This window comes from Lethenteron reissneri, unplaced genomic scaffold (assembly GCF_015708825.2).
Source record: "Lethenteron reissneri isolate LAM-NWPU_2019-01 unplaced genomic scaffold, ASM1570882v1 scaffold_1461, whole genome shotgun sequence".
Classification (NCBI taxonomy): domain Eukaryota; kingdom Metazoa; phylum Chordata; class Hyperoartia; order Petromyzontiformes; family Petromyzontidae; genus Lethenteron; species Lethenteron reissneri.
The window spans coordinates 190,597-211,946 of NW_026891181.1; the positions used below are offsets into that span (position 1 = coordinate 190,597).

The following is a 21,350-nucleotide window of genomic DNA, read 5'->3' on the forward strand; positions in this document are numbered from 1 at the left end:
TGCTGCGTCTAGCCGAGCCGCGGGCCTCACCGCGGCCAACTTCGCCGACTTCGGCGACTTTGTTCGCCTGATGTTCGGCAACGTTGACGGCAATCGGCGATTGCGACGGCGCCGACTGCAGCGACTCGGAGGGCGTCGCCTTCAGCGACATCGTCGGCGACTTTGACGGCGTCACTTTCGGCCACGTCAACTGGATTGGTGATGACGACGACGATGGTGGTGGTGACGACGGTGGTGGTGGTGTTGAGTGCCACGGCGGTGGCGATGGTGGTGAGTGCCGTGACGGTGGCCACGGTGGTGGTGGTGGTGACGACGGTGGTGGTGGCGGTGGTGGTGGTGGTGGTGGCGGTGGTGGTGCTGGATTGAGGGAGGGCTCTGAAAGCTCCATCCCCACAATGCCGGAGCCGACGCGCAAACGGCAACACCAGAGGTACACGCATACACTCACACACTCACACACTTACACACTTACACACACACACACTTACATACACTTACACACACTTACCCACACACTCACACTTACATACACACTCACACTTACATACACACACACTTAGACACTTACACACACACTCACACTTACATACACACACACTTAGACACTTACACACACTTACACACACACTCACACTTACATACACACACACTTAGACACTTACACACACTTACACACACACTCACACTTACATACACACACACTTAGACACTTACACACACTTACACACACACTTACACACTCACACTTACACACACACTTAGACACTCACACACTCACACACTTACACACTCACACTTACATACACACACACTTACACACACTTACACACACACACTTACACACACACACTTACACACTCACACTTACATACACACACACTTAGACACTTACATACACACACACTTAGACACTTACACACACACACTTACACACTTACACACACACACTTACACACTTACACACACACACTTACACACACACACTTACACACACACACTTACACACTTACACACACACACTTACACACACACACTTACACACACACACTTTACACACACACACTTACACACTTACACACACACACTTACACACTTACACACACTTACACACACACACTTACACATACTTACACACACACACTTACACACACACACTTACACACACACACTTACACACTTACACACACACACTTACACACACTTACACACACACACTTACACACACTTACACACACTTACACACACACACTTACACACACACACACTTACACACACTTACACACACACACACTTACACACACACACACTTACACACACACACTTACACACACTTACACACTTAGACACTTACACACACTTACACACACTTACACACACACACACTTACACACACACTTACACACACACACGTACACATACACACTTACACACACACACTTACACACACTTAAACTTACACACACACACGTACACATACACACTTACACACACTTACACACTTACACACACGTACACACACTTACACATACACACTTACACATACACACACTTACATATACACACTTACACACACTTACACACTTACACACACTTACACACACTTACACACACTTACACACACTTACACACACCTACACACTTACACACACACACTTACACACACTTACACACACTTACACACACCTACACACTTACACACACACACTTACACACACTTACACACACACACTTACACACAATTACACACACTTACACACACACACACACACTTACACACACTTACACACACTTACACACACACACTTACACACACACACTTACACACACTTACACACACTTACTTACACACACTTACACACACTTACACACACCTACACACTTACACACACACACTTACACACACTTACACACACTTACACACACACACTTACACACACTTACACACACTTGCACACTTACACACACTTACATTCTTACACACTTACACATTCTTTGGTTCTTTCGGTAAAGTCACATAGATATAAAAAGTTTATGAATTTCTGCAGTCACCAAAGTTTTATGTAAAAATGTACACGAAAAAAAGACAAAGATCCCCCGTATAGCCTTAACAGACTGTAGGGGCAGGTGCTGTTAGCGAGCACCTATGAAGGACGGCACGGCACACGAGGGGGTGGGTGGCCAGCACCACGCCCGGCCGCCTTTGTGTCCCCAGTGGCGATGTTTACACACCGCACCAGGTACTCATTTGAGGCTGAGTCGACCTAGGGGAGTGAGTGTCACTGTGGGTGAATGTCACTGTGGGTGGGTGTCACTGTGAGTGTCACTGTGGGTGAGTGTCACTGTGTCACTGTGGGTGGATGTCACTGTGTCACTGTGGGTGAGTGTCACTGTGTCACTGTGGGTGGGTGTCACTGTGTCACGTGGTTACCCACAGCTCCGTCTCTGGCAGCAGTAAGAGGATGAAGACACAGAACACGGTGAGTCTGCAGCGTGCACACAGCTGTGTGTGTGTGTGTGACTGTGTGTGTGTGTGACCCTGTGTGTGTGTCACCCTGTGTGTGTGTGTGACTGTGTGTGTGACTGTGTGTGTGTGACTGTGTGTGTGTGTGACTGTGTGTGTGTGTGTGTGACTGTGTGTGTCACCCTGTGTGTATGTCACCCTGTGTGTGTGTGTGTGACTGTGTGTGTGACTGTGTGTGTGTGACTGTGTGTGTCACCCTGTGTGTGTGTGTGACTGTGTGTGTGTGTGTGATGTGGGAAGCTGTAAGCCCCAGGATACTTTGGGCTCACCTTCCCATCAACCAGAGGCGAGGAGTGGTGGTCGTGGTTAATTATGCCCCCACCGAAGACGAACATCCGTGGAGGGATGCAGGCAAAGCCGATGAGTCAGACTCTTTCTATGACCTCCTGTCACAGGTGCTGGCTAAAGTGGCCACTCGGGACAGAGTCATCTTGTTGGGTGACTTCAATGCCCGAGTTGGTCATGATGCTGGCACCTGGTCTGGAGTGATTGGAAGACATGGGCCAGATCAGCTCAATAATAACGGTAGGAGGCTGCTAGATTTTTGTGCAGCCCATGGGCTTGTAATTACCAACACGCTCTTCCAGCATCGGCGCATCCACACAACATCATGGATACATGCCGGGTCCAAGCAAGAACATCTGCTGGACTACATAGTGACGGACCAGCGGATGCGAGCCCATGTCCTTGACACCAGGACCTACCGTGGAGCTGATCTGTCCTCTGACCATCGACTAGTCATCTGTAAGATGTGCCTGCCTTTCTTCCACTCCGGTGGTGGGTGTACACCCAGGATCCCATTCCAACCAAAAGTGGCCTGGTCTCAGTTAGCTGATGAAAGTTGCAAGCGAGAATTTCATCATCGCTTGCAGCTGGGGTTGGCATCGTCCCCCACTCCACCTGATGTCGAGGGGAAATGGGCGAGGTTTAGGACTGTGACTCATGCAGCTGCAATGGCTGCTTTGGGTACGCGGTCCAGACCTCCCCAGAAACCCTGGCTGACAGAGGAGGTGTTCAGGTTAATTGAGAAAAAGCGACAGGCCCACTCTCATCGCCTACAGCATCCCACGTCAGAGAATGAGGAGGTTTACCGCAGCCTTCGCTCGGAAGTTCGGAGAGCCGTAAGGCGCTGTAAGGATGGGTGGTGGTCGCGGGTTGCTGAGGAGATGGAGTCTGCCTCAGTGGCCCGTGATCACAAATCACTATTTAACTCCATCAAAAAAGTAACCTGCAGCGCCACACCTATTACCATCATTAGAGAAAAAAACGGTGATCCAATCTCCGACCCCCAGGAACAGGTTTTCAGATTTGCTGAGCATTTCTGTGAGGTCCTGGGGGAGGGAAATTCTCTCAGCCAGGAAAACATCATGGCACAAAGTGGTGATAACCCTGCTGAGGCTGCGGTGCCTCAAATATTGGAAGAGGTCACCCCCTGTGAGTGGCTGGCTGAGGTGCCAGCTGTTGAGGAAGTACTGAGGGCGATCCGGAGTCTGAGACCAGGGAAGGCACCGGGCAGAGATGATCTCCCAAGCGAAATGCTGAGGGAGTGTGGCGTTTGTGCACAGACTGCCCTATATGACATCATAACAACAGTCTGGACCACTGGACGGGTTCCGCAGGACTGGAAGGATGCCCTGGTGGTCCCCCTCTTTAAGAAGGGGGACCGTACCGACTGTAACAACTACAGGGGCATCTCACTCCTCAGTGTGCCGGGTAAGGTCCTGGCAAGGATTATTCAACATCGCCTTGCTAGGCACGCTGAGGAGAGGCTTGCGGAGCCCCAATGCGGTTTCAGGAAAGGGCGGTCCTGCACAGATGCCATATTTTCTGTCCGTCTGCTACAGCAGAGGTGTAGGGAATTCCAAAAAGACCTACATCTCTGCTTTATTGACCTGGTCAAGGCCTATGATACCATCAGTAGGACTGGGCTCTGGGTTGTTCTTCGTGCTTTCGGAGTCCCTGACCCTCTGCTCACGATCATTAAGGACCTTCATGATGGTGAGCGGGCCCGGGTAAAACTACGTGGCCGGGAGTCAGAGCCTTTCCCTGTACACCTTGGGGTGCGACAGGGATGTCCTCTGGCTCCCACATTATTTAACATTTATTTTGACCGCGTAGTTCGTGAAGCCTTCAATAGCTGTACCGGGGGAATTTCCATTTGGTACAGATATAATGGGAGGCTGATCGATGCCCGGGTGCGATCAAGGGATGGCTCCCTATTGGTCAACCACGTTATGTATGCCGATGATTTGGTAATAGCTGCTCATTCAGAAGAGGAGTTGGAGACGCTGCTGCTAAGACTGGAGCGTGCCACTAAGAGGTGGGGCCTTACCATCAGCCCCACCAAAACTAAGCACCTGCCTGGGTATTTTGTACCATCGGACACTCCACCCCCACAACTCCCAATTGGTGATGGGGCAGTTGTGGAGAGAGTGGAGAGTTTCCCATACCTGGGCAGTGTGCTTTTGACCGGCTCCAGTTTATCAGCAGAGGTCTCACTCCGAATCAGTCGAGCGGCAATATCTTTTCATCGGTTGCGTAACGCTGTGTGGAAGCTACCTGGTCTGTCGCTCCGCACGAAGCTTCAGGTCTTCTCGGCCACGGTCATTCCCTCCCTTCTCTACGCTTGCGAGACGTGGACCCCCCTGGTGGAGCATCTTCGCCGGTTGGAAACATTTAGGCTGGCCTGCCTACGATCCATCCTGGGTTTAACCAGGCTGGATTGTGTGAGGAGCTCACAAATCCTTGAAAGATCTGGGCAAAGTCCCATCAGTGAGCTCCTCCGGCAGGCAAGGCTGCGTTGGCTGGGTCATGTAGCCCGCATGCCCAGCCACCGCATGCCTAAACAGCTTTTGTTCGGCCGGATCGAGGGGGCTAGACGGGCGCGGCACGGGCTGGAGAAGAGATGGAGTGATGTGGTACGGGAGGACGTGGAGCTGAGTGGACTTGCCGATGACTGGTACCAGCGGTGTCAAGATCGGCCTCAGTGGAGGAGGCTCGTGAAGGACGCTACTGGGCAGTTGGAGGCAGTCGCCCTCCAACAACAACGGAGGGCGGAGGAGCGATGCTCACAACAACGAGCGGAGCGCCGGGTGGCTAAAGCACAGCAAGTTGGTACAGTAGGGGGCACAGGTGGTGCATCAGCCAGTCATCTCGGTCATCTCGGTCAGTCGACCCGTGGCACCTGGGTCTGCCCCGTGACCTCCTGCCAGCGGGCGTTCGACACTTCACGTGGCCTCAAGGTGCACTTGGCCTGGCACAAGCATCGTGGTGACGTCACCGCCACTTAGTGGCAAATGGCGGTTGTTGTTGTTGTGTGTGTCACCTTGTGTGTGTGTGTGAGCCTGCAGCGTGCACACAGGTGTGTGTGTGTGTCACCCTGTGTGTGTGTGTGACTGTGTGTGTGTGACTGTGTGTGTGTCACCCTGTGTGTGTGTGTGACTGTGTGTGTTTCACCCTGTGTGTGTGTGTGACTGTGTGTGTGAGCCTGTGTGTGTGACTGTGTGTGTGTGACTGTGTGTGTGACTGTGTGTGTGTGTGACTGTGTGTGTGTCACCCTGTGTGTGTGTGACTGTGTGTGTTTCACCCTGTGTGTGTGTGTGACTGTGTGTGTGAGCCTGTGTGTGTGACTGTGTGTGTGTGACTGTGTGTGTGACTGTGTGTGTGTGTGTGACTGTGTGTGTGTCACCCTGTGTGTGTGTGACTGTGTGTGTGTCACCCTGTGTGTGTGTGACTGTGTGTGTGAGCCTGTGTGTGTGACTGTGTGTGTGTGACTGTGTGTGTGTGTGACCCTGTGTGTGTGTGACCCTGTATGTGTGTGACCCTGTGTTTGTGTGAGCCTGCAGCGTGCCCACAGGTGTACGGGTGTGTGTGTGTGACCCTGTGTGTGTGTGTGACCCTGTGTGTGTGTGTGACCCTGTGTGTGTGTGACCCTGTGTGTGTGTGTGACCCTGTGTGTGTGTGAGCCTGCAGCGTGCCCACAGGTGTACGGGTGTGTGTGACCCTGCGTGTGTGACCCTGCGTGTGTGAGCCTGTGTGTGTGTGACTGTGTGTGTGTGGGTGTCTGTGTGGGTGTGACTGTGTGTGTGTGACTGTGCGGATGTGTGTGTGACTGTGTGTGTGTGAGCCTGTGTGTGTGTGACTGGGTGTGTGGGTGTCTGTGTGGGTGGGTGTCTGTGTGTGTGTGACTGTGTGGGTGTGTGAGTGTGGGTGGGTGTCTGTGTGTGTGTGTGACTGTGTGGGTGTGTGTGTCTGTGTGGGTGGGTCTCTGTGTGTGTGTGACTGTGTGGGTGGGTGTGTCTGAGTCGGAGCCTTTCCCTGTACACCTTGGGGTGCGACAGGGATGTCCTCTGGCTCCCACATTATTTAACATCTATTTTGACCACGTAGTTCGTGAAGCCTTCAATAGCTGTACCGGGGGAATTTCCATTTGGTACAGATATAATGGGAGGCTGATCGACGCCCGGGTGCGATCAAGGGATGGCTCCCTATTGGTCAACCACGTTATTTATGCCGATAATTTGGTAATAGCTGCTCATTCAGAAGAGGAGTTGGAGACGCTGCTGCTGAGACTGGAGCGTGCCACTAAGAGGTGGGGCCTTACCATCAGCCCCACCAAAACTAAGCACCTGCCTGGGTATTTTGTACCATCGGACACTCCACCCCCACAACTCCCAATTGGTGATGGGGCAGTTGTGGAGAGAGTGGAGAGCTTCCCATACCTGGGCAGTGTGCTTATGACCGGCTCCAGTTTAACAGCAGAGGTCTCACTCCGAATCAGTCGAGCGGCAATATCTTTTCATCGGTTGCGTAACGCTGTGTGGAAGCTACCTGGTCTGTTGCTCCGCACGAAGCTTCAGGTCTTCTCGGCCACGGTCATTCCCTCCCTTCTCTACGCTTGCGAGACGTGGACCCCCCTGGTGGAGCATCTTCGCCGGTTGGAAACATTTAGGCTGGCCTGCCTACGATCCATCCTGGGTTTAACCAGGCTGGATTGTGTGAGGAGCTCACAAATCCTTGAAAGATCTGGGCAAAGTCCCATCAGTGAGCTCCTCCGGCAGGCAAGGCTGCGTTGGCTGGGTCATGTAGCCCGCATTCCCAGCCACCGCATGCCTAAACAGCTTTTGTTCGGCTGGATCGAGGAGGCTGGACGGGCGCGGCACGGGCTAGAGAAGAGATGGAGTGATGTGGTACAGGAGGACGTGGAGCTGAGTGGACTTGCCGATGACTGGTACCAGCGGTGTCAAGATCAGCCTCAGTGGAGGAGGCTCGTGAAGGACGCTACTGGGCAGTTGGAGGCAGTCGCCCTCCAACAACAACGGAGGGCGGAGGAGCGACGCTCACAACAACGAGCGGAGCGCCGGGTGGCTAAAGCACAGCAAGTTGGTACAGTAGGGGGCACAGGTGGTGCATCAGCCAGTCATCTCGGTCATCTCGGTCAGTCGACCCGTGGCACCCGGGTCTGCCTTGTGACCTCCTGCCAGCGGGCGTTCGACACTTCACGTGGCCTCAAGGTGCACTTGGCCTGGCACAAGCATCGTGGTGACGTCACCGCCACTTAGTGGCGAATGGCGGTTGTTGTTGTTGTTGTTGTGTCTGTGTGGGTGGGTGTCTGTGTGTGTGTGACTGTGTGGGTGTCTGTGTGGGTGTGTGTGTGACCCTGATGTGTGTGGGGGTGTCTGTGTGGGGGTGTGTGTGACCCACCACCACTGTGGTGGTGGTCGGGGTGGTGGCGATGGTGGTGGCGATGGTAGTGATGATGTTGGTGGTGGCGGTGGTAGTGATGATGTTGGTGGTGGCGGTGGTAGTGATGATGTTGGTGGTGGCGGTGGTAGTGATGATGTTGGTGGTGGCGATTGTGGTGATGGTAGTGATGATGTTAGTGGTGGTGATGGTGGTGATGATGTTGGTGGTGGTGATGGTGGTGATGATGTTAGTGGTGGCGATGGTGGTGATGATGTTGGTGGTGGCGATGGTGTTGGTGGTGGTGATGGTGGTGGTGATGGTAGTGATGATGTTGGTGGTGGTGATGGTGGTGATGATGTTAGTGGTGGTGATGGTGGTGATGATGTTAGTGGTGGCGATGGTGGTGATGATGTTGGTGGTGGTGATGGTAGTGATGATGTTGGTGGTGGCGATGGTGATGGTGATGTTGGTGGTGGCAATGGTGGTGGCGATGGTAGTGATGATGATGGTGGTGGCGATGGTAGTGATAATGTTGGTGGTGGCGATGGCGATGGTAGTGATGATGGTGGCGATGGTGGTGGTGGCGATGGTGGTGATGATGTTGGTGGTGGCGATTGTGATGGTAGTGATGATGATGGTGGTGGCGATGGTAGTGATAATGTTGGTGGTGGCGATGGCGATGGTAGTGATGATGGTGGCGATGGTGGTGGTGGCGATGGTGGTGATGATGTTGGTGGTGGCGATGGTGATGGTAGTGATGATGTTGGTGGTGGCGATGGCGATGGTGGTGATGATGACGATGATGGTGGTGGTGATGATGATGATGATGTTGATGTTGGTGGTGATGATGGTAGTGATGATGGTGGTAGTGATGATGGTGGTAGTGATAATGATGACGATGATGTTGGTGGTGACATGGAGGAGCGCTGGGCACCTTGTCTCTCTGCCTCCCACAGATGCAGAGCGAGTGTCGCCGCTGGGCAGGGGGGCAGGCCGAGACGTGTGCACGTGGAAGAGGAGCTGGTGATGGTGGTGGTGGTGATGGTGGTGATGGTGATGGTGGTGATGGTGGTGATGGTGGTGGTAGTGGTGGTGATGGTGGTGATGATGGTGATAATGGTGATGATGATGGTGATGATGGTGATGATGATGATGGTGGTGATGATGGTGGTAGTGGTGGTAGTGGTGGTAGTGGTGGTGATGATGGTGATGATGGTGATGATGGTGATAATGGTGATGATGGTGGTGATGATGCTGATGATGGTGGTGATGATGGTGATAATGGTGATGATGATGGTGATGATGGTGATGATGATGATGTGGTGATGATGATGATGATGGTAGTGGTGGTAGTGGTGGTGATGATGGTGATGATAATGGTGATGATGGTGATGATGGTGATAATGGTGATGATGGTGGTGATGATGATGATGGTGATGATGGTGGTAGTGGTGGTGATGATGGTGATAATGGTGATGATGATGGTGATGATGGTGATAATGGTGATGATGGTGGTAGTGGTGGTAGTGGTGGTGATGATGGTGATGTTGATGGTGATTATGGTGATAATGGTGATGATGATGGTGATGATGGTGGTGATGATGGTGGTAGTGGTGGTAGTGGTGGTGATGATTGTGGTAGTGGTGATGATGGTGGTTATGATGGTGGTAGTGGTGATGATGGTGGTAGTGGTGATGATGGTGGTAGTGGTGATGATGATGGTGGTGATGATTGTGGTAGTGGTGATGATGGTGGTGATGATGGTGGTAGTGCTGATTATGGTGGTAGTGGTGATGATGGTGGTGATGATGGTGGTAGTGGTGATGATGGTGGTAGTGGTGATGATGATGGTGGTGATGATGGTGGTAGTGGTGATAATGGTGGTGATGATGGTAGTCGTGGTGGTTCTGGTGGTAGTGGTGGTGATGGTGGTGGTGGAAGTGGTGGTGGTAGTGGTGGTGGTGATGCTGCTGGTGGTGGTGATGGTGGTGGTGGTGGTAGTGGTGGTGGTGATGCTGCTGGTGGTGGTGGTGATGGTAGTCGTGATGGTTCTGGTGGTAGTGGTGGTGCTGGTGGTGATGGTAGAGGTGGTTGGTGATGATGGTGGTGGTGATGGTGGTTGTGATGGTGGTGGTGATGGTGGTGGTGATGGTGGTGGTGATGGTGGTGGTGATGGTGGTGGTGGAAGTGGTGGTGGTTTTGGTGGTAGTGGTGGTGATGGTGGTGGTGGAAGTGGTGGTGGAAGTGGTGGTGGTGATGCTGCTGGTGGTGGTGAAGGTGGTAGTCGTGATGGTTCTGGTGGTAGTGGTGGGGCTGGTGGTGATGGTAGAGGTGGTTGGTGATGATGGTGGTGGTGGTTGTGATGGTGGTGATGGTGGTGGTGATGGTGGTGGTGATGGTGGTTGTGATGGTTGTGGTGATGGTGCTGCTGTTGGTGGGAAAATGGAGGAGGAGGAGGAGGAAGAGGAGGGGGAGGAGGAAGAGGTGAGGGTCAGGATGCACGCACTCACACACGCGGGTGTGTGTGTAGGTGTGTGTGTGTAGGGGTGTGTGTAGGTGTGTGTGGTGTGTGTGTGTAGGTGTGAGTGTGTAGGTATGTGTGTGTGTAGGTGTGTGTGTACACACTCACACGCGCGGGTGTGTGTGTGTGAGTGTGTAGGTGTGTTTGTGTGATTGTATGTGTGAGTGTCTGTGTGTGAGTGTCTGTGTGTGTGTGTACACACTCACACACGCGTGTATGTGTGTAGGTGTGTGAGTGTGTAGGTGTGTTTGTGTGATTGTATGTGTGAGTGTCTGTGTCTGAGTGTCTATGTGTGTGTGTACACACACACGCGGGTGTGTGTATAGGTTTGTGAGTGTGTAGGTGTGTTTGTGTGATTGTGTGTGTGAGTGTCTGTGTGTGAGTGTACACACTCACACACGCGGGTGTGTGTGTGTGTGAGTGTGTAGGTGTGTTTGTGTGTGTGTGTGTAGGTGTGAGTGTCTATGTGTGTGTGTACACACACACGCGGGTGTGTGTGTAGGTGTGTGAGTGTGTAGGTGTGTTTGTGTGATTGTATGTGTGAGTGTCTGTGTGTGAGTGTCTATGTGTGTGCGTGTGTGTGGGGAGCGGTGGTGTAGTGGTTAGCGCGCTGCGCTATGAACCTGTAAACCCGCATTCGATTCCCGCTCACGGCCAACACCAGTGACGATTATCTGAACTGGTCCTGGGCCTCCCCTAGGTCGACTCGGCCTCAAACGAGTACCTGGTGCGGTGTGTAGTAAACATCGCCACTGGGGAGACAAAGGCGGTCGGGCGTGGTGCTGGCCACCCACCCCCTCGTGTACCGTTCCGGCCTTCATAAGTGCTCGCTAACAGCACTTGCCCCTACAGTCTGTTAAGGCTATACGGGGGTTCTTTGTCTTTGTGTGTGTATACGCACGCACACACGCGGGTGGGTGTGTGTAGGTGTGTGAGTTGTAGGTGTGTAGATGTTTGTGCCTATGTGTGTGTGAGTGTGTAGATGTTTGTGTGTGAGTGTGTATGGGTCTCGGAGTCTCTGGGTCTCTGTGTGGGTCTCTGGGTCTCTGTGTGAGTCTATGAGTGTCTGTGTCTGTGTAAGTCTATGGGTCTCAGTGTGTGTATATGAGTGTCTGTGTGAGTCTATGGGTCTCTGTGTGAGTCTATGGGTCTCTGTGTGAGTCTATGAGTGTGTCTGTGTAAGTCTATGGGTCTCAGTGTGTGTTTATGGGTCTCTGTGTGAATCTCTATGTGAGTCTATGAGTCTCTGTGTGAGTCTATGGGTGTCTGTGTGAGTCTATGGGTCTCTGTGTGAGTCTCTGTGTAAGTCTCTGTGTGAGTCTATGGGTGTCTGTGTGAGTCTCTGTGTGAGTCTCTGTGTGAGTCTCTGTGTGAGTGTCTGTGTGAGTCTCTGTGTGAGTCTCTGTGTGAGTGTCTGTGTGAGTCTATGGGTCTCTGTGTGAGTGTCTGTGTGAGTCTCTGTGTGAGTCTCTGTGTGAGTGTCTGTGTGAGTCTATGGGTCTCTGTGTGAGTGTCTGTGTGAGTCTCTGTGTGAGTCTATGTGTGAGTCTCTGTGTGAGTCTATGGGTCTCTGTGTGAGTCTCTGTGTGAGTCTATGGGTCTCTGTGTGAGTCTCTGTGTGAGTCTCTGTGTGAGTGTCTGTGTGAGTGTCTGTGTGAGTCTCTGTGTGAGTCTCTGTGTGAGTCTTTGTGTGAGTCTATGGGTCTCTGTGTGAGTGTCTGTGTGAGTCTCTGTGTGAGTCTCTGTGTGAGTCTCTGTGTGAGTCTATGGGTCTATGTGTGAGTCTGTGTGAGTCTCTGTGTGAGTCTCTGCGTGAGTCTCTGTGTGAGTCTCTGTGTGAGTCTCTGTGTGAGTCTCTGGGTCTCTGTGTGAGTCTCTGTGTGAGTCTCTGTGTGAGTCTCTGTGTGAGTCTCTGTGTGAGTCTCTGTGTGAGTCTCTGTGTGAGTCTCTGGGTCTCTGTGTGAGTCTCTGTGTGAGTCTCTGTGTGAGTCTCTGTGTGAGTGTCTGTGTGAGTCTCTGTGTGAGTGTCTGTGTGAGTCTATGGCTCTCTGTGTGAGTCTGTGTGAGTCTCTGTGTGAGTCTCTGTGTGAGTCTATGTGTGAGTCTCTGTGTGAGTCTATGGGTCTCTGTGTGAGTGTCTGTGTGAGTCTCTGTGTGAGTGTCTGTGTGAGTCTATGGCTCTCTGTGTGAGTCTGTGTGAGTCTCTGTGTGAGTCTCTGTGTGAGTCTATGTGTGAGTCTCTGTGTGAGTCTATGCGTCTCTGTGTGAGTCTCTGTGTGAGTGTCTGTGTGAGTCTATGGGTCTCTGTGTGAGTCTCTGTGTGAGTCTCTGTGTGAGTCTCTGTGTGAGTCTCTGTGTGAGTCTATCGGTGTCTGTGTGAGTCTCTGTGTGAGTGTCTGTGTGAGTCTCTGTTGCTGTCTCATCGTCACGTCTCTTCTGCCCCCTTCCCAGGTGCTGCCTGGCAACCGCAGCCTTTGTGAGTAGCACCGTCACGCCCCACAATCTACACTACACTACTACACTATACACTACTACACTATACACTACACTATACACTACTACACTATACACTACTACACTATACACTACTACACTATACACTACACTATACACTACTACACTATACACTACTCTATACACTACACTATACACTACACTATACACTACACTATACACTACATTATACACTACACACTACACTATACACTACACTATACACTACACTATACACTACTACACTATACACTACATTATACACTACACACTACACTACACTATACACTACATTATACACTACACACTACACTACACTATACACTACATTATACACTACACACTACACTACACTATACACTACACTATACACTACTACACTATACACTACATTATACATTACACACTACACTATACACTACTACACTATACACTACTACACTATACACTACTACACTATACACTACACTATACACTACTACACTACACACTACACTACACTATACACTACACTATACACTACACTATACACTACACTATACACTACACTATACACTACACACTACACTGTGTCTGGTCCCGCGCCGTGTCTAACTGGAGATGTTGCGTCCGGCCCCCGCCCTCCCCCGTGTGCCGTGAAGACGACCGGTTGTTGTCGATTCGACAGGAGCGACTGCTGTCCGTGCTACGCCTGTACCCGCGGGGACAGCCTCATCCAAGTAGCAGCGGTGGTCACCACCACAGCTACGAGGTGCAGACCGCCTCACCCTGTGTGTGTGTCTGTGTGTGTCTGTGTGTGTCTGTGTGTGTGTGTCTGTGTGTGTGTCTGTGTGTGTGTCTGTGTGTCTGTGTCTGTGTGTGTGTGTCTGTGTGTGTGTCTGTGTGTGACTGTCTCTGTGTGCATGTGTGTGTCTGTGTGTGTCTGTGTGTGTCTGTGTGTGTGTGTCTGTGTGTCTGTGTGTGTGTGTGTCTGTGTGTGTGTGTCTCTGTGTGTCTGTGTGTGTCTGTGTGTGTCTGTGTGTTTGTGTGTCTGTGTGTGTCATTGCGTGTGTGTGTCTGTGTGTGTGTGTCTGTGTGTGTGTGTGAGTGTCTCTGTGTGTGTGTGTCTGTGTGTGTGTGTGTCTGTGTGTGTGTGTGTGTGTCTGTGTGTGTGTGTCTGTGTGTGTGTGTGTGTCTGTGTGTGTGTATCTGTGTGTGTGTCTATGTGTGTCTGTGTGTGTGTGTGTGTCTGTGTGTGTGTCTGTGTGTGTGTCTGTGTGTGTGTCTGTGTGTGTGTGTCTGTGTGTGTGTGTGTGTCTGTGTGTGTGTCTGTGTGTGTGTGTCTGTGTGTGTGTGTGTGTCTGTGTGTGTGTGTGTCTGTGTGTGTGTCTGTGTGTGTGTCTGTTGTGTGTGTCTGTGTGTCTGTGTGTGTGTGTGTCTGTGTGTCTGTGTGTGTGTGTCTGTGTGTGTGTGTCTGTGTGTGTGTCTGTGTGTGAGTGTCTCTGTGTGCATGTGTGTGTCTGTGTGTGTCTCTGTGTGCATGTGTGTGTCTGTGTGTGTGTCTGTGTGTTTATGTGTCTGTGTGTGTCATTGCGTGTGTGTGTCTGTGTGTGTGTGTCTGTGTGTGTGTGTGAGTGTCTCTGTGTGCGTGTGTCTGTGTGTGTGTCTGTGTGTGTGTGTCTGTGTGTGTGTCTGTGTGTGTGTGTCTGTGTGTGTGTATCTGTGTGTGTGTCTATGTGTGTCTGTGTGTGTGTGTGTGTCTGTGTGTGTGTCTGTGTGTGTGTGTCTGTGTGTGTGTCTGTGTGTGTGTGTGTGTCTGTGTGTGTGTGTCTGTGTGTGTGTCTGTGTGTGTGTCTGTGTGTGTGTCTGTGTGTGTGTCTGTGTGTCTGTGTCTGTGCGTGTGTGTCTGTGTGTGTGTGTGTCTGTCTGTGCGTGTCTGTGTGTGTGTATCTGTGTGTGTGTGTCTGTGTGTGTGTCTGTCAAACGGGGTTTGGCCAGGAGACGTCATCGACGCCTGTCTTCCCGGGGCCTCCGGCACGAGCTTGTTACTGAGATATTTTCGACGTTCTTAGTGGTGACGTATTGAAGGTGGAGGGGTTTCCATCCCCTCGCACCCGTCCAGAGCCCCCATTTAGCCGCCGTGGTGGCTACAAATGCCCCGCGGGGAAAGGCCAATCGGAATTGGCCCTCCCCCCACGGCACTGTCCACGACAGCGTTGTCCGTCCGGCCCCACGAGGAGGTAGAGGTTGTTTTGCCACTCCGATGGCCAGGTGGTTGCATCTCACTCAGAGGAGGGAGTTTGAGACGCTGCTGCTAAAACTGGAGTGTGTCACTAAGAGATGGGGCCTTACTATCAGCCCCACCAAAACGAAGCACCTGCCTGGGTATTTTGTACCATCGGACACTCCACCCCCACAACTCCCAATCGGTGATGGGGCAGTAGTGGAGAGAGTGGAGAGTTTCCCATACCTGGGCAGTGTGCTCATGACCGGCTCCGGTTTAACAGCAGAGGTCTCACTCCGAATCAGTCGAGCGGCAATATCTTTTCATCGGTTGCGTAACGCTGTGTGGAAGCGACCTGGTCTGTCGCTCCGCACGAAGCTTTGGGTCTTTCACGGCCACAGTCATTCCATCCCTTCTCTACGCTTGCGAAACGTGGACCCCCCTAATGGAGCATCTTCGCCGGTTATAAACATTTAGGCTGGTCTGCCTACGATCCATCCTGGGTTTAACCTGCAGGCTGGATTGTGTGAGGAGCTCACAAATCCTTGAAAGATGTGAGCTCCTCCGGCAGGCAAGGCTGCGTTGGCTGGGTCATGTAGCCCGCATGCCCAGCCACCGCATGCCTAAACAGCTTTTGTTCGGCCGGATCGAGGGGGCTAAACGGGCGCGGCACGGGCTAGAGAAGAGATGGAGTGATGTGGTACAGGAGGACGTGGAGCTGAGTGGACTTGCCGATGACTGGTACCAGCGGTGTCAAGATCGGCCTCTGTGGAGGAGGCTCGTGAAGGACGCTACTGGGCAGTTGGAGGCAGTCGCCCTCCAACAACAACGGAGGGCGGAGGAGTGACGCTCACAACAACGAGCGGAACGCCGGGTGGCTAAAGCACAGCAAGTTGGCACAGTAGGGGGCACAGGTGGTGCATCAGCCAGTCATCTCGGTCATCTCGGTCAGTCGACCCGTGGCACCTGCTGGGTCTGCCCCGTGACCTCCTGCCAGCGGGCGTTCGACACTTCACGTGGCCTCAAGGTGCACATAGCCTGGCACAAGCATCGTGGTGACGTCACCGCCACTTAGTGGCGAATGGCGGTTGTTGTGTGAGTCCCAAGTTCGATTCCCGCTCACAGCCATCAACACCATCAGTGACAGCGATTATCTGAATCGGTACTGGGCCTCCCCTAGGTCGACTCAGCCTCAATATATATACCTGGTGCAGTGTGTGCTCAGCATTGCTAGCACTGGGGAGACAAAGGCGGCCGGGCGTGGTGCTGGCCACCCACCCCCTCGTGTGCCGTGCCGGCCTTCATAGGCGCTGTTACTCGCGAACAGCACTTGCCCCTACAGTCTGTTACAGGCTACACGGGGGATCTTTGTCTTTATATGTACGCATATACGTACCGCTGGTGACGATGGTCACGATGGTGATGATGATGACGATGGTGATGATGATGATGATAATGGTGGTGATAATGGTGGTGATGATGATGATGGTGATAATGGTGGTGATGATGACGATGAGGATAATGGTGGTGATGATGATGATAGTGGCAGTGATGATGAGGAATATGATGACTATGATGATGGTGATGATAACGATGACGATGATAATGGTGGTGATGATGACGATGATGATGATGGTAACGATGATGATGACGATGATAATGGTGGTGATGGTGACGATGGTGATGCTGGTGATGGTTTTGATTTTTTTCAGGATTTTCTGCTGGAAGATCCCGTGTACCAGCTCAGTGTCGAGGAGACACGGAGACTCTCCACACACAGATACTCGGCCTGCCTCGACCAGACGCCAACACAGTAATCATCACTCGCATTGTCATCACCATCATCGTCGTCATCATCACTATCATCATCTCCATCGTCATCATCATCATCATCGTCACACTCACACACTCACCCTCATACTCACACAGTCACTCACACACACATTCACATACTCACACACTCACACACTCACCCTCATACTCACACAGTCACTCATACTCACATACTCACACACACATTCACATACTCACACACTCACACACTCACCCTCATACTCACACAGTCACTCATACTCACATACTCACACACACATTCACATACTCACACACTCACACACTCACCCTCATACTCACACAGTCACTCACATACACACACAATTACACACACACACTCATATACTTACACTCACTCATACTCACACACACATTCACACACTCACCCTCATACTCACACAGTCACTCACATGCACACACAATTACACACACACACTCATATACTCACACTCACTCATACTCACATACTCACACACACATTCACATACTCACACACTCACACACACACCCTCACACTCACACAACAACAACCGCCATTCGCCACTAAGTGGCGGTGACGTCACCACGACGCTTGTGCCAGGCCATGTGCACCCTCCACGGATCTTCGTCTTCAGTGGGGGCATAAGTAACCACGACCACCACTCTTCGCCTCTGGTTGATGGGAAGGCGAGCCCAAAGTAGCCTGGGGCTTACAGCTTCCCACACCTCACTGCCACGCTCCCACACCCCCTTCATTCTTTTGTTCAAAAGAAGAGCCACTCCCTGTTGTTTGGCAGTCTCCTGCCCCGAGTAGAGGACTGTCCACCCCTCATGGTGGCAGGAGCCAGAGCCGGTCCACCGGACCTCCTGAATGCCACAGAGATCCAGGCGGTACCGGTCCAGCTCCTGACAAAGGAGTGGCAGCCTCTCCTCCGCAGTGAGCGTTCGAACATTCCACGTGGCCACACGAAGTGGCTTTTTGTTGTTTCTGGAGGATCCCCGAGGGCGAAGATTCAATCTCCTGGCTCCGCCAATTGGGGTTTGGCCAGGAGACGTCATAGACGCCTGTCCCCCCGGGGCCTCCGGCACAAGCTTATTAGTTACATATTCAAGTCGTGGTTTAGTGGTAATTAATTGAAGGTGGAGGGGTTACCAGCCCCTCGCACCCGTCCAGAGCCCCCGTCTAGCCACTGTGGTGGTCACAGACGCCATGAGGGGAGAGGCCAATGGGCATTGGCCCTCCCCCCACAGCACTGCCCACGGCAGTGTTGCCCGTCCGGCACACAAACACTTAAACACACTCACATACACCCTCACATACACTCACACACAAACACCTACACACACATACACACACTCACATACACACACACACTCACATACACCCTCACACACACGCACACAAACACTTAAACGCACTCACACACACCCTCACACACAAACACCTACACACACTCACATACACCCTCACATACACTCACACACAAACACCTACACACACTCACATACACCTACACACACTCACACACAAACACTTAAACACACTCACACACACCCTCACACACACTCACACACAAACACCGACACACACTCACATACACCCTCACACACACAAACACCTACACACACTCACACAAAGACAAAGATCCCCCATATAGCCTTAACAGACTGTAGGGGCAAGTGCTGTTAGCGAGTAGCACCTATGAAGGCCGGAACGGTACACGAGGGGGTGGGTGGCCAGCACCACGCCCGACCGCCTTTGTCTCCCCAGTGGCGATGTTTACACACCGCACCAGGTACTCATTTAAGGCTGAGTCGACCTAGGGGAGGCCCAGGACCGGTTCAGATAATCGTCACTGGTGTTAGCCGTGAGCGGGAATCGAACCCGGGTCGCCAGGTTCATAGCGCAGCGCGCTAACCGCTACACTACCGCTCCCCACACTCACACACACACTCACACACAAACACCGACACACACTCACATACACCCTCACACACACAAACACCTACACACACTCACACACCCTCACACACACACTCACACACAAACACCTACACACACTCGCTTACACACACACACACTCACAAACACCTACACACACTCACACACAAACACCGACACACACACACTCACACACAAACACCTACACACACTCACACACACCCTCACACACACTCACACACAAACACCTACACACACTCACACACATTCACTCACACACAAACACCTACACACACTCACACACACTCACACACACACAAACACCTACACACAAACACTTATTCCCCCCCCCCTCTTGCCCCCAGCTGCATCATCTGCCTGGAGGTGCTTGTGGAGGGAGCAGAGATATGCAGGTTGCCCTGCACACACGCACACTTCCACGCAGCCTGCATCCGCACCTGGCTACAGGTAGTAATCACCACCAGCTCGTGCTGGTGCTGATGATGATGCTGATGCTGGTGATGATGATGATTTGTGTATCTCTCTTTCTGTCTCTCTGTCTTTCTCTCTCTGTCTCTCTCTGTCTCTCTCTCTCTGTCTCTCTGTCTGCCTGTCTCTGTGTCTCTCTCTGTCTCTGTGTATGTGTGTCTGTGTGTGACTGTGTGTGTCTGTGTGTGTCTCTGTGTGTCTCTGTCTCTCTCTGTCTCTCTGTGTGTCTGTGTGTGTGTGTGACTGTGTGTGTGTGTCTCTGTGTGTCTCTCTCTGTCATTCTCTCTGTCTCTGTGTGTCTGTGTGTGTGTCTGTGTGTGTGTGTCTGTGTGTGTGTCTGTGTGTGTGTGTCTGTGTGTGTCTCTGTGTGTGTCTGTGTGTGTGTGTGTGACTGTGTGTGTGACTGTGTGTGTGTGTGACTGTGTGTGTCTGTGTGTGTCTGTGTGTGTGTGACTGTGTGTGTGTATCTGTGTGTGACTGTGTGTGTGTCTGTGTGTGTGTCTGTGTGTGTCTCTGTGTGTGTCTGTGTGTGTGTGTGACTGTGTGTGTGTGACTTTGTGTGTGTGACTGTGTGTGTGTGTGTCTGTGTGTGTGTGTCTGTGTGTGACTGTGTGTGACTGTGTGTGTGTCTGTGTGTGTGTTTGTGTGTGACTATGTGTGTGACTGTGTGTGTGACTGTGTGTGACTGTGTGTGTGTGACTGTGTGTGTGTGTGTCTGTGTGTGTGTGACTGTGTGTGACTGTGTGTGTGTGTCTGTGTGTGTGTCTGTGTGTGTCTGTGTGTGTGACTGTGTGTGTGTGTGTGTGACTGTGTGTGTGTCTGTGTGTGTGTGACTGTGTGTGTGTCTGTGTGTTTGTGTCTGTGTGTGTGACTGTGTGTGTGTGTGTCTGTGTGTGTGACTGTGTGTGTGTGTGTGTGACTGTGTGTGTGTCTGTGTGTGTGTGGTGACTGTGTGTGTGTCTGTGTGTGTGTCTGTGTGTGTGACTGTGTGTGTGTGTCTGTGTGACTGTGTGTGTGTATCTGTGTGTGACTGTGTGTGTGTCTGTGTGTGTGTCTGTGTCTGTGTGTGTGACTGTGTGTGTGTGTGTCTGTGTGTGTCTGTGTGTGTGACTGTGTGTGTGTGTGTGACTGTGTGTGTGTCTGTGTGTGTGTGACTGTGTGTGTGACTGTGTGTGTGTGTCTGTGTGTGTGTCTTAGGAGAGCGGCGCGTGTCCGGTGTGCCGTGCCGCAGTCGTCTTACACTGAGGAGCTGCAGCTCCATCAACCGTTCAAGTCTCCCTCACCACCCAATGTCTCACTACCCAGTGTCTCACCACCCAGTGTCTCACCACCCAGTGTCTCACCACCCAGTGTCTCACTACCCAGTGTCTCACTAGCAGTGTCTCACTACCCAGTGTCTCACCACCCAGTGTCTCACCACCCAATGTCTCACTAGCAGTGTCTCACTACCCAGTGTCTCACTACCCAGTGTCTCACCACCCAGTGTGATGACGATGGTGATGATGGTGACGATAATGACGATGATGGTGGTGACGATAATGATGATGGTGACGATAATAATGATGGTGGTGGTGGTGACGATAATGATGATGATGGTGGTGGTGACGATAATGATGATGGTGACGATGATGATGATGGTGGTGGTGGTGACGATAATGATGATGGTGGTGACGATAATGACGAT

General features: G+C 52.0%; 1 protein-coding gene across 1 annotated transcript; it reads left to right on the top strand.

The window, feature by feature from the left end:
* Positions 1-242: 242 nt before the first annotated feature.
* Positions 243-20,911, top strand: LOC133362394 (uncharacterized). The gene is made up of 7 exons (XM_061581336.1): positions 243-430; positions 2,435-2,477; positions 13,179-13,203; positions 13,862-13,971; positions 17,136-17,236; positions 19,543-19,645; positions 20,864-20,911. Exons 1-7 carry the CDS (start codon positions 396-398, stop codon positions 20,909-20,911), a joined length of 465 nt encoding a protein of 154 aa, XP_061437320.1. The 5' UTR covers positions 243-395.
* Positions 20,912-21,350: the final 439 nt, after the last annotated feature.